At 31.9% G+C, this 12,618-nt stretch overlaps 1 protein-coding gene across 34 annotated transcripts in view; it reads left to right on the forward strand.

Moving 5' to 3' along the window:
• The window catches only part of LOC119633127 (myosin heavy chain, muscle), a 32,624-nt gene that overhangs the window by 9,495 nt on the left and 10,511 nt on the right, over positions 1–12,618 (forward strand). For 5 of the 34 annotated variants that reach the window (XM_038026405.1, XM_038026398.1, XM_038026414.1 and 2 more), the window contains exons 7-11: positions 1,747–1,850; positions 3,771–4,178; positions 4,899–5,069; positions 7,144–7,733; positions 7,996–8,113. In XM_038026405.1, the coding sequence (XP_037882333.1) occupies positions 1,747–1,850; positions 3,771–4,178; positions 4,899–5,069; positions 7,144–7,733; positions 7,996–8,113 (1,391 nt within the window). Of the gene's footprint in view, positions 1–1,746; positions 1,851–3,770; positions 4,179–4,898; positions 5,070–5,479; positions 5,651–6,148; positions 6,320–7,143; positions 7,734–7,995; positions 8,114–10,242; positions 10,361–10,882; positions 11,001–11,372; positions 11,491–11,945; positions 12,064–12,618 lie in introns of all 34 variants that reach the window. The other 29 variants (XM_038026430.1, XM_038026423.1, XM_038026413.1 and 26 more) reach the window with 19 other exon arrangements.

Genomic DNA, 12,618 nt, shown 5'->3' on the forward strand with positions numbered 1-12,618 from the left:
ATTTATATCATATATAAAATACAGAAGAGAATATGGAATATTTAATGAAATATAGAATTGAGAATGTGAATTGTAGAAAATAGAATATAGAATAAACAACATAGTATATAAAATAAGAATATAGAATATAGAGTGTCACTAAGCGTGCAAGCAATCACAGTTAATCTTATTGACATCAAGTTCCGTTGAAAAATTCTCTAAAGAAGATGTTGATCTATTATAATATATATACATATATATATATACATACATATATATATATGTATATATATATGTGTTTGTAAAACACTCTCATTTGTATTACTCCCACAAACGCTGACGCAAAAGCAGTTAACCTATTAACAATAAATATAAGATGTCGATATGCATTGTAAGAAATATCCCGCAGGCATTGAAATCTCAGAGCACAGATTATTTTATGACCCGATGGAAAATTGCAAATTAATTTTAATAAAAACGAATACACCTTTAAGGATAATTTAGATTTGATTGTTTTCCAAAATTTTAACTAAAATACAATATCTCGCTTGTCTAAAAAGAGCTGTGTCTTCTGTCACAAAGAATTGGTGATTACCCCGGCATATGTCAGGGAAAAACAAGGATACCCGGTGTCAACGATGGTGAAGAATTTGAAGCAACCGATGTAAGTGGGTGATGTAAAACATGAGAAAAAAAGAAAAAGCTAAGAAACAATGTAAAAATATAATAACCGCAATTTTTAAGCAGTTGATCCCAAAGTCCTTGTTTATCAGAAACTAAATTCTTTCTCCATCTTTTTCTCTCTCTATCTATCTCTCTCTCTTATTTTCTATATCCAACTTGTCCCCTCTTTCTATTACTGTCTTCATCGATGTCTCCGATCTCTTGTATTTTAAATATTTAATCGATAAAATCCGTGACGTCAAACATGTATAAAATCTTTGATTGTAAGAATAACCCCAAACTGCTCTTCTGCTCTTCACTGATCTATTTCTGCTTCCTCTCTTTCTCTTCATCTATCACTACTTATTCTAAATCAATACAAAGTTTCTGTGTATTTATAAAAATATTGTACAAGAACTTGTATATATGTATACAAAAAGATTATGACCTTTAAAAGAAAGTTATTCCGGAATTCTTTAATGATTTCGTTTTGCTCTCTATTGTTGTTGTACTATTACAATTTTTCTAAACTCTGCTCCAGCACAAATTTATATGACTTTTTTCCTATTTTTTTATTAATATTTAATGTGCAAAAATTATTTGTAAATACACCAAAATATTTTTAATATGTTTTATATATATGAAATGACTGGGCTAGGAGCAGGGCCACAGGGGCTTCGTTAGTCAAATGAATGAAAATTGCATTTTTTTTTTTTTTTTGTTCAAATTTCTTCGTTAAAACCATTTGCGGCACCGGGTTAAACTTGTTGCTTTTTTGAAATGGCGTGAGGCATACGGGGGAATTAAAATTAAAATCACGAGTTCAAGAAAAGCCCGCTCCTGGCTTAGATTACCTTAACATACCAATCACTCATTACTTATTTATTATACAAACATTCAAACACCCTACGTAAATAGTATCAATGTGATCGGTTTTAGTCAACAAAGAACAACAAAAGCAAACAAATTAATTCATCTCGTTACTGTTAGTCAACGTTGTCACTTGTTCAACTTCGTGTGTGGACGTTAAAAACGAATGTCTTTCAAGCGCAAAAAAAAACTTCATCATATTCATGTAAATATTGTAAATTCTTTCACACGCAGAAATGTGCTTCTTGACGGACAACATTTATGATTACCATAACGTATCCCAGGGCAAAGTTACAGTCGCTAGTATCGATGACTCTGAAGAATTCCAGCTTACCGATGTAAGTTTTCCAAAAGCAAAAAAAACAAAAAAACAAAAAAAAGAAAATAAGCAAAAAAAAAAAAAAAAAACAAAGCAACCAAAAAACAGGTGAAGGCAACAACACCAGGCGGTTACATATACGTAAACCAAGCATCAGCACACACCTTATATATGTTTTTACACCAACACATTGGTCATTGACAGTAACTCTGCTGAAACCTTTTTCAACAATCGTTCAGAGTTGCGTTACTTAACACAGTGAACAACAACAACACTTACCTCTTATATACATTCCTGTGTGTTTTGTTTTGTATCTGCATAGTTCTCTCTTTCTTTCTTTTTTTTTTTTTTTTTGGTCGCGGTCTCTTTCTTTCTTTCTATCTCCCTCTCTCTCTCTCTCTCTCTCTCACTCCGTATGTATGCATTGGTCATTACTTCAAGGAGCGGGAAAGAGAGTCTTACGATTAGTGTATCTCGAGCACCTCAATAGAAGACTGAGCGTGTTCATCCTTACATTGCACTAATAGTAGCAAAATTCTTTTAATTACACCCAAGACTTAAGTACTCTATAAAATCCTGGCATGTAAATCAAATGAACGACACTTGACCATCATTGGATAACTTGATTTGTCGTGTATGTATCATATTTTTTTGAAGCAGAAAAACAACAAAGGAATTAAGATGAATCTCTTTGGTTATGAATGCACGCACCTTCCACTTATAATTCCCATCATTTAAATGTAACTAATACCAGGGTTACGAAAAGAAATTCCCGAAAGGTATACCTTCTTCCTTAGTAGTTATTAAGTCATGATTCCGGAATATTGTAAATTGTATATAACTTTGCACTATTAAATCATGATTTCTTTCATGAGAGCAATGCTTGTTACAAAAATGTAAAAATAAAAAAAAAAATAAAAACAGTGTAACGGAGTTGCGAGTTATGTGCAGTTCCTTAAGGAAAAACAGAAGGATTCTAACTCGCTTTTAAGCTTATAAATGCCGTACAAAAACAGTTTTTAAAAGCGCTTACGTATTGTGCACTAACAACAAGAAACAAACAAAAATGAATAATGAAATTTAAAAACACAACTTTACAGTTGAGTCATTCTTATATTATATACGCAATAGGCCATGTAGTTGATATTTCTGGGCTCCTTCCGATTTCTATTCGAGTGACTTAAGGCGGCCATTTCCGCCGCCAACGAAAGATGCAATGGATTCAAATACCAACAGTGATAATACTTTCGATTAATAATAATTCAATAATTCGCTTTATGTTGCAATTATATTAAAGGATAAGAAAAATTCAATCCGCAATGTAAAAAATGAATACATAAATAGCTTATATATAGCATACATCATATGCATATGTATAATAATATATAGGTTAAGCTTGATAAATTCTTGATATTCGAGCCGTATACTACTTTCATAAGACGACAGCCGCAAAACTCATAAAACTTAATGCATTCCCTTTGCTATGTGCGTCATCAATTTTAGAAAGCTTTCATTGAATTTGTAAGTAAGTGGGCAGTGTATTAATTTGTTTCGCAACGAAAATGAAAGTTTCACTATTTGTTTGTTTATTTGTATGTAGTACAAATGTTTGAAATGTTTTTTTTTTTAAGTAACTAACAGCGGTTTTTTGACAACGCTGTCTAAAAGGACTTCCTCAACTAGTAAAAAAGTTTTGAAATTAATTATTTTTTTGCATTACTTACGTAACGTACATAACTAAAGCATGTTTTCAATTTTAACATAAATTGTATTTGAACCAAGACGCTCTAAACAAATATATATTCCAAACACTGACAAACCGCTTGTATATCTAATTATATATTTTATTGTAATTGTATTGCCAAAGAGAAATAATTTTATTGTATTTCATTTTCTTTTCCTAAAAAAAAAAAAAAAAACAAAACAAACAAACAAACAGCAAGCTTTCGATATCTTGGGCTTCACTCGCGATGAAAAAGAGAACGTGTACAGAATTACAGCCGCTGTCATGCATATGGGTGGTATGAAGTTCAAGCAACGTGGTCGCGAAGAGCAGGCTGAACAAGATGGTGAAGAAGAAGGTGGCCGTGTTGCCAAGTTATTCGGTTGCGATACCGCCGAATTGTACAAGAATTTGTTGAAACCACGTATTAAGGTCGGTAACGAATTCGTCACCCAGGGTCGTAACGTACAACAGGTCACCAACTCTATTGGTGCCCTTTGCAAGGGTGTATTCGATCGTCTATTCAAATGGCTGGTTAAGAAGTGTAACGAAACTTTAGATACCAAACAGAAGCGTCAGCATTTCATTGGTGTACTGGATATTGCTGGTTTTGAAATTTTCGACGTATGTATTTTGTTAACCAAACTGATTGAAAGACAACAAACACACACACACACACACACATATATATATATATATATATATATATATACACATACCTAATACGATAACTATTGATCACACTCATAACAATAACACTTAAGAGTAGATATGATCTCGAATTCTTCTTCGAACTCTAAACAATTACATAACTTTTTTATTTTGAAGAACGTCACACTGGCTAGGAAGACTCTAAGAAGCAGTTAGATGAGAAAACTTAAATCTTTTAGATTGTTTTTTTTTTTCTTTTTTTACCAATTGAAAGCCTTCTTCATCCCAGTTTTTGCAAATTTCATTTGAAATCTTGAAACGAAACCTAACTTAGCAGAGATGTAAAGTTCTTTGAAAATTTTTTTGTTTTTTTTTGAAATTTTTAAAAAAGGATATTTTTATAGACCTTTTTGTTTTATTTCTTCTAAATTGTTTTGCTGGATGTTTTTTTTTTTTTTTTTTATTATTACACATTACCAGAAACATATATTTAGTGCAAGACTAGAAGCTATAAGCTATTACTGAGTAAAATCCTCTCACAAGTCTCTTTACAACACTTGGACAACATTACTCTGCAATCCAAGGAAAGCGATCGCTTTCCGTGAATTCCATTACTTCAATTATTTTACACTAGAGTTTGTTTTTTTTTTTTTTGCTAAAATAAATCTATATTTAAATGTAAAAACGCTTTAGTACAACGGTTTCGAACAATTGTGTATCAACTTCACCAATGAGAAATTGCAACAATTCTTCAACCATCACATGTTCGTATTGGAACAAGAAGAATACAAGAAAGAAGGTATCAATTGGGACTTTATCGATTTCGGTATGGACTTGTTGGCTTGTATCGATTTGATTGAAAAGGTGCCTATAAGTAAAAATTAATTGGCCCCATTCCGTGAAGTCTATATATTACACATTGTTTTATTTACGTTGTGTATGTGATTATTCCAAGTGATGGCACTTTAGTCCTTGTTCATGTGTACGCATTAAGTATGCTTTGTTTATTCGCACCCATACCATCTTATTTTATATATATATCAATGGATCTGCATTCAGTTCATTTAGCACCTTTTGATCGGTCAATCTATATATGGTCAGAGCAAGTAAGCGGTACGATTATCGAACAATTATCCACTGATGCACTGTGTTTTGTACAAATCCAATCCAATCCAATATTACACATTCTTTTAAGTTTTATGCTTACACACAAGCATGTTTTCTCTACATTTAATATGTTATGTAATGTCACGCACCGCCCTTTTAATGTTTAGTACAATGGTTTTGAGCAATTGTGCATCAACTTTACCAATGAAAAATTGCAACAATTCTTTAACCATCACATGTTTGTGCTGGAACAAGAAGAATATAAAAAGGAGGGCATTGACTGGGACTTTATCGATTTCGGTATGGACTTGTTGGCCTGTATTGATTTAATTGAAAAGGTTTGTCTGGCAACCTCTACGCTATTCCTTTACACTCTACACAACTATTCTACTCTAATCTTGCCTAATGACAAGAAGAGAAACAATTCAAGCAATATTCGTTATCGATAATAATAAGACTTATTTCTTGGAATGTGCTTACTATGTATATAAAAATGTGTTTTAGTTTATAAACTATATGGCTGAAACAAAACTTGGCGAAATTTTTGACGTTAACCAAGTGCGTCTGTGTGCCTGTCATCCATATGCCCGAAACGCTTATCGTTGATCAAAAAGCGTACAATCCCCTTTCCAGGTTTACTAATCGAATCAAATCATAATCATTCATAAGTCATTTAATCATTTAATAATAATTTACTTCCTAAAATCATAATGACAACAACAACATATATGAATGTGTTATCATCTTGCTCTCTCTCTCTCTCTCTCTCTCCCTCTCCCTCTCTCTGTCTCTTTCTTTACCTACAAAACATATTTTATTCCGTTTTCGGTAAACAGTTCAACGGTTTCGAACAATTGTGCATCAATTTCACTAATGAAAAATTACAACAATTCTTCAATCATCACATGTTCGTTTTGGAACAAGAAGAATATCAACGCGAAGGCATCGAATGGACCTTTATTGATTTTGGCATGGATTTACAATTGTGTATTGATTTAATTGAAAAGGTATACATACTTACATATAAATGGAACTATTACTGCCAATTGCCAGCCAGTATTCAACTGCTCTTCTCTTAATTCGTAGATCGTCTAAAAAAGAAAGTTGCAACAAAAAATTAACTCTTAATACACAATTGTGCGCGCTCAACCTTTCATTCTCTTTCGCTCCATTCTTTTTGCTCATATATCAACTTTTCCTTCATTTTTACTGCAAACTACAACGAAAAAAAGGGAACGATTATCACAATCGAAAAGCAAAAAAACATAAAAAAAATAAAAAAAAAAAAAAATAAAAAAAAAACTAAAAAAAAAATGATGAAAAAATTCTATTCATTCCCTTTAAACATAATCTGCGTAGTCGTCTCTTATTTAACTTCAAACTTTCTCCAAATCATTCTGTAATATATGTTTGTAAATTGTCTGAAGAATTCTTTATACTTTCTCACTAATTTTGTTCTCTAATGTACATTTTAAAAGGAATCTTTATTTACTACTTTAACATGCACCAAGATATCCGGTTTGAATGGCATATTAAATGACATTTGAAAAATGCAAATCAGAATCCATTTCCGATTTGAAATCGCAAAAATTTGTTAAAGGAAACAACCTACATTTAATATGTCATAGCAAACTTAAGACTTCGAATGTAACGATAACGCTTTCTTTCTAACCAAAGGTAAGTTAACTCTATGTCTAATTATGTTCTCTTGTTAATGTCTATCTATCTCTTTCCTTTCTTGTGCATTCCTTTTGAGTTCTTCATTTTTCACGTGCAAAATTTTTAATCAAGTTTTTGTTTTCTTTTCTCAAAATTTTATATCATATGTTAGCCTATGGGCATCTTGTCCATTCTTGAGGAAGAGTCTATGTTCCCTAAGGCTACTGATCAAACCTTTGCCGAAAAATTGGTTAACACTCACTTGGGCAAATCGGCTCCATTCCAGAAGCCTAAACCACCAAAGCCCGGTCAACAAGCTGCTCACTTTGCCATTGGCCATTATGCTGGTGTCGTAGCCTATAATATTACGGGTTGGTTGGAAAAGAACAAGGATCCCTTGAACGATACTGTTGTCGATCAATTCAAAAAATCAAAGAATGCTTTATTGATTGAAATCTTCGCCGATCATCCTGGCCAATCGGGCGGTGCTGATCAAGCTAAGGGCGGTCGTGGTAAGAAGGGTGGTGGCTTCGCTACTGTATCTTCGGGTTACAGAGAACAGTTGAACAGTTTGATGACAACTTTACGCTCGACACAGCCTCACTTTGTACGTTGCATCATTCCAAACGAAATGAAACAGCCCGGTGTCGTTGACGCTCACTTGGTAATGCATCAGCTAACTTGTAACGGTGTACTTGAAGGTATCCGTATTTGCCGTAAAGGCTTCCCCAACAGAATGGTGTACTCTGACTTTAAACAGCGGTGAGTATATATGTTCTTAGCAACGGAAGGTCATCTATTTCTTTTCTCTTTTTTTATTTTTTGTTCTCTTTTGTTGTTATTGTTCTTTTTTTTGTTTTTTTTTTTTAATTGTATTAAGAAAGTTTGAGAGAATTTTAATTAGGCGACAGTTGTGCTGTAAATTGTTTGTCCATTAGTGGTTGTAGATGTAATGGAAAAATGCGAAAGAATTCAATTTAAACCTGAGTTTATTAAAACGTTTGTTTTTCTCTACTTAAATTAGTTATATGATCTTGGCTCCAGCTATTATGGCTGCAGAAAAGCAGCCCAAGAAAGCTGCTGAAAAATGTTTGGAATCCGTTGGTTTGGATCCTGATATGTACCGTATCGGTCACACAAAGGCACGCAAGCTATAATTTTGCTTTCTTTTTTTTATTTATGTAGAACATGTAGTGTTGTAGCACATAATATAATGTACTGTGCCACCTACACGCACACAGTCTATCCCCCCTTGTGTATTCTGTAAAATTTTCTCTTTAGATACCTTCACCTTCGTAGACTTTATTATATTTCCCAAGTGAATGGAATGATTTGTATTTCCCTTATGTATTCATGATAATGATAATGGTAATAATGATGATGATAATCACAATGAAGTAATACACCGTTTTGTCGAACACACATGTAATTTTTATTCGCTGATATGTTTCACATTTTTTTATTATTAAATTATTTCACCTTAGTTTACTATCCTTGCCTAAACGATTGATTCCTTATCTTATTCGGGATATGATTAATTGATATGTGTATCTGTAGTAAAATTTCATCTTTTGTACGTATACTTGTTTAGTTCGCACAAATTTTGTAAAAAATTGGAAAATAGCACAAATAGTTTTAAAGTAATATAGTTGTTGGTACAAGTAATGTAGTAATTCAATCCTTAATTTTTCTTCTTTTGTTTCATTTTTTATTTATTTTTTATTTATTTATTTAATTTTAAAATTAAAGTTTTTTTTTTTTTTTTTTTGTTACTTAGCACTACAGTAGTTGTTGCGTAGAATTAATATTTTTTGATATATAATCAGAAAATATTGGAATATGGAAAATGTGGAAATATTTTTTAATTTTATTATATCTCACGTGAACGCATGTTTGAAACTCAACCGTTATTACGAATAGAAAACTGGAAAAAAATTTCGTCATACAGATTAGCTTCCTATAGTATCTGAGTATAAAAAAGTAAAAATCAATGCAAAGTCTTTAACATAGATAACATAGGCAAATAGTTACTTCTCCCGCCGGATAAATACGTTCCCAGCTATATAAGCTTGCAGCCTTCGTAATCTTATTGCTCTATAAAACCAAAGACAATGACAAGGGTTTCCTTGCTTTCATATGACTTAATTTCTCTAAAAATAACTTCAACTTAACTGCTGAGATCTTCTCTGCCAAGTTGACTGGCTATATGAGGATAAGTCAAAAACGAGTTCGCCATGAACAAACCGATAATGATACCTGCCAGAAAGGTTCTCCATCCACGCCATTGGATAAAATGATTTTAAGTCCATATAGGCAATCAACTACACAAAATATTACGGACATCTGTACAACGATTATGGGAACAAGGAATATATCTTTGATATTTATCTAACTAATAGTCTTAGCAATGTTGACGGGGTCTAGTTTAGTTCAGTGTTCTTAGCCGCGTTATCCGGATAACAGCCATTGAAAATGCATACATTCCATACATATTGAATTGCATTGATGACACAGGGCGGAATATGTCACTTTCGCTGTTATACACACACACCACTTGTTGTACACGGATATATTAAGTTCGCGTGGATGTAACACACAGGGAGGACTTGACAGAGAATCATCTTTTATTATGCCGACTGATCCATTATCATTTTTTGAAATAATTTTTGATTTAAGCTTGTCCGTCCGTCTTGTTTTCTTGTGCTCAACCTATAGGTCTTAATTTTTGAGATATTTTCATGAAATTTGGTCAACGGGCATATTTGAACGTTGTTGAAAATGGTTCAGATCGGATCACTCACCACTACATAAAATAAAGCTTTATTTTGAAAAGTCGCTATATGGATAACTGTATGAAACGAAATGGTGTAAGGTACGAATTAAGTTTGCTTTTTTCCATTTCCGAGTGATTCATGCACTAACCGATCGATGTACCTAAACAAGAAAGTCTTTAGCTAGCATCGACCGCAGTAGGCAGACATGGTAGCAATGCCGTTATCGTGTCCCATCGCGTAACAAAGTATAACTCTAAAGGGGGGGAATTATTGTCAACATCTCGTTTTTTTTTCATTCCAGTTAATTATGTTAAAGCGAAAACCTTAATCGAAAAAAGAAATTGTATTTTAATATTTTCTTTTTTTTTATAATAACGGTTGACTTTGTATTTTTGTTATTTCCTTTAATTTCACTGAACATTTATTGATCACAGTTTCTCTTTTTTATATATTTTTTATTATTCAATTGTATGCCTGTAAATACTTGATCTTAATAGGTATCAGATCCTTTGTCCGGCTGGCATAAAGGGTGTGGATGATCATAAGAAAGCTTCGAAAATCCTTCTCGAGTCCACTTCATTAGATCCCGATATGTACCGTATTGGTCACACTAAGGCACGATATTTTATTTGAGTTGTCACTTTACGCACTCCTTCCTCACTATCTTTGATTTCTTATTTCTCTTCTTTTCTTCTTATCCTTTGGAATGCGAAACCAAAAATGGGAAAAAGCAATTTGACTGCTTATGTATGTTTGAAACGTTTAAATACTCTTCACAATGTGAATGTGAATGTGAAGAAAACAAAAAGAAAAAAAAGAAAAACCATTACCTTGGAAAAGCTGAAAAGCAAAAAAACAAAAGCCTTTTACTTCGAAGGTCTCTTGCATGTGGTTTTGTTGTTGATAAGAAAACTTGCAGCAATCAAAAGAAACAGAACAAAAACAGAAACAAAACTCGATACATGCAACAAACGATTAAGTTTCCTTTCACTCTTTTATAAACATGACAATAATAAGTTGTACTCATTCTTCGCAGCCCCACAATGCATACATATATACGTACAATTTAATACAATATTATACATATATACATATATATATAAATATATATAAATATTTTATAAACACATTTCACAGCTATCAGATATTGAATCCTAAAGGCATTTTGGGACAAGGCGATCCCAAAAAATGTTCCAAGATTTTATTAGAATCCACCGCACTAGACCCAGATCAATTTCGTCTGGGCAACACAAAGGCATGTTCAATATTCTTATTGTTTCGATTGCTTTTCTTTAGACACAAGTAGATGCCACACATATATATTTTATCACTTTACCATCTCGAAGGAAAACTGAATTGTATCAGAAAATCTCTTCATAAATTGTCACAAAAGAGTAAAACGCCATACACGCAATCAACCTACACTTTAAGTCAATTTTAATACAGATATAGTAGCAAAGCTTTTTTTATGATTTTTTGATTTGTAAACACGTAGCACTCACTTATTTTTAAAACTCAATTATTCTTGATATTTTTTTTTTTTGTTGTTGTTGTTGAAAATTTCCCCCCGAAAATTTGTATTTTCATTGTTATAAATTTATATTGCAACACCTGAAACACGCTGCAGCTATCAAATTCTAAACCCAAGAGGTATCAAGGGTATGACTGATCCCAAAAAGTGCACGAAACTTCTGATCGAGTCCACCGAATTGGGAGAAGATCAATACCGCATGGGTAACACAAAGGCATGCATCCAATCCAATCAATAATTTTACATAAATTATATATAAAAACACATGTACACAAACATTACATTATTTTATCATTAATATGCGATTTGGTTAAAGCAAGTAAAAAACTTGTTCAAAACCTAAGCTTAGATGAAAGGGCAAAAATACCTAAAGACTTTAAAGCCTAATGAACCCATTTTTCGATTTTTTTTTCTTTTTGGTTTTTTTTCTTTTCTACTTACTTAGTTGAAATCCTTTAGTATTTAGAGTTTTGTATTTCTTTTTTATTTCTAGTAGTGTTTTGTGATTCTTGTTTTCAAAAAAATTGCAATTTTAATCAATATTTACCTTTTTTTTTACCTATTTTACTAACCATGTTTACATTTTTCTTGCCTACCCTCCTCGAAAAATAAAAATAATAATCCTTATCCTTTACCAACACAATAACCATCGCAAATACACGCATACAGCTACAAGATTATGTGTCCAAAAAAATTGCTTGGCGTTGACGATCCCAAGAAGGCCACACAAATTATCATTAATTATATCGATTTGCCCGACGATCAATTCCGTCTTGGCAATACTAAGGTATATCATAGACAATATACTCTCTTCATATAAACCGTATACCATTGTAAGCACGCAATACGCACGCTTTCATATTCTCGATATGCACAAATAATCAGAAACAAAAAATCATTTATTAAAAATATCTACAAACACAATTACAATAACATGTATGTGCTTAAGAATTTTTATCTTCTTGTATACAAACATTGTACAAAGCATGTCTGTCCTACGTGTTCATTTATTATCTGAATTATTTTATATATTTATGTATTATTTACCTTATTAGTGTCTATGCTTGTACTTCTAATCATTTTTCTGAATATCTTCTAATCGCTTTTAGATGTTTCGCCAACAGAAATGATTCTAATTCGGATAAATAATTCGAAACTGATCGAAACGAAATAAATTATATAACGACTTGTTCTCGTTGGTGACAGAAAGATTTTAAATTAAGATAAAAAAAAAAAAAAATATTAATAATAATAATAAATGATAAAATATAAAAACAAAACAAATAAATAATGCTAAATATAAGAAAATAAGAAAAATAAATAAATATATCATAAAAAAATA

The sequence above is a fragment of the Glossina fuscipes genome, unplaced genomic scaffold (assembly GCF_014805625.2).
Source record: "Glossina fuscipes isolate IAEA_lab_2018 unplaced genomic scaffold, Yale_Gfus_2 2, whole genome shotgun sequence".
In the NCBI taxonomy this organism is placed as follows: domain Eukaryota; kingdom Metazoa; phylum Arthropoda; class Insecta; order Diptera; family Glossinidae; genus Glossina; species Glossina fuscipes.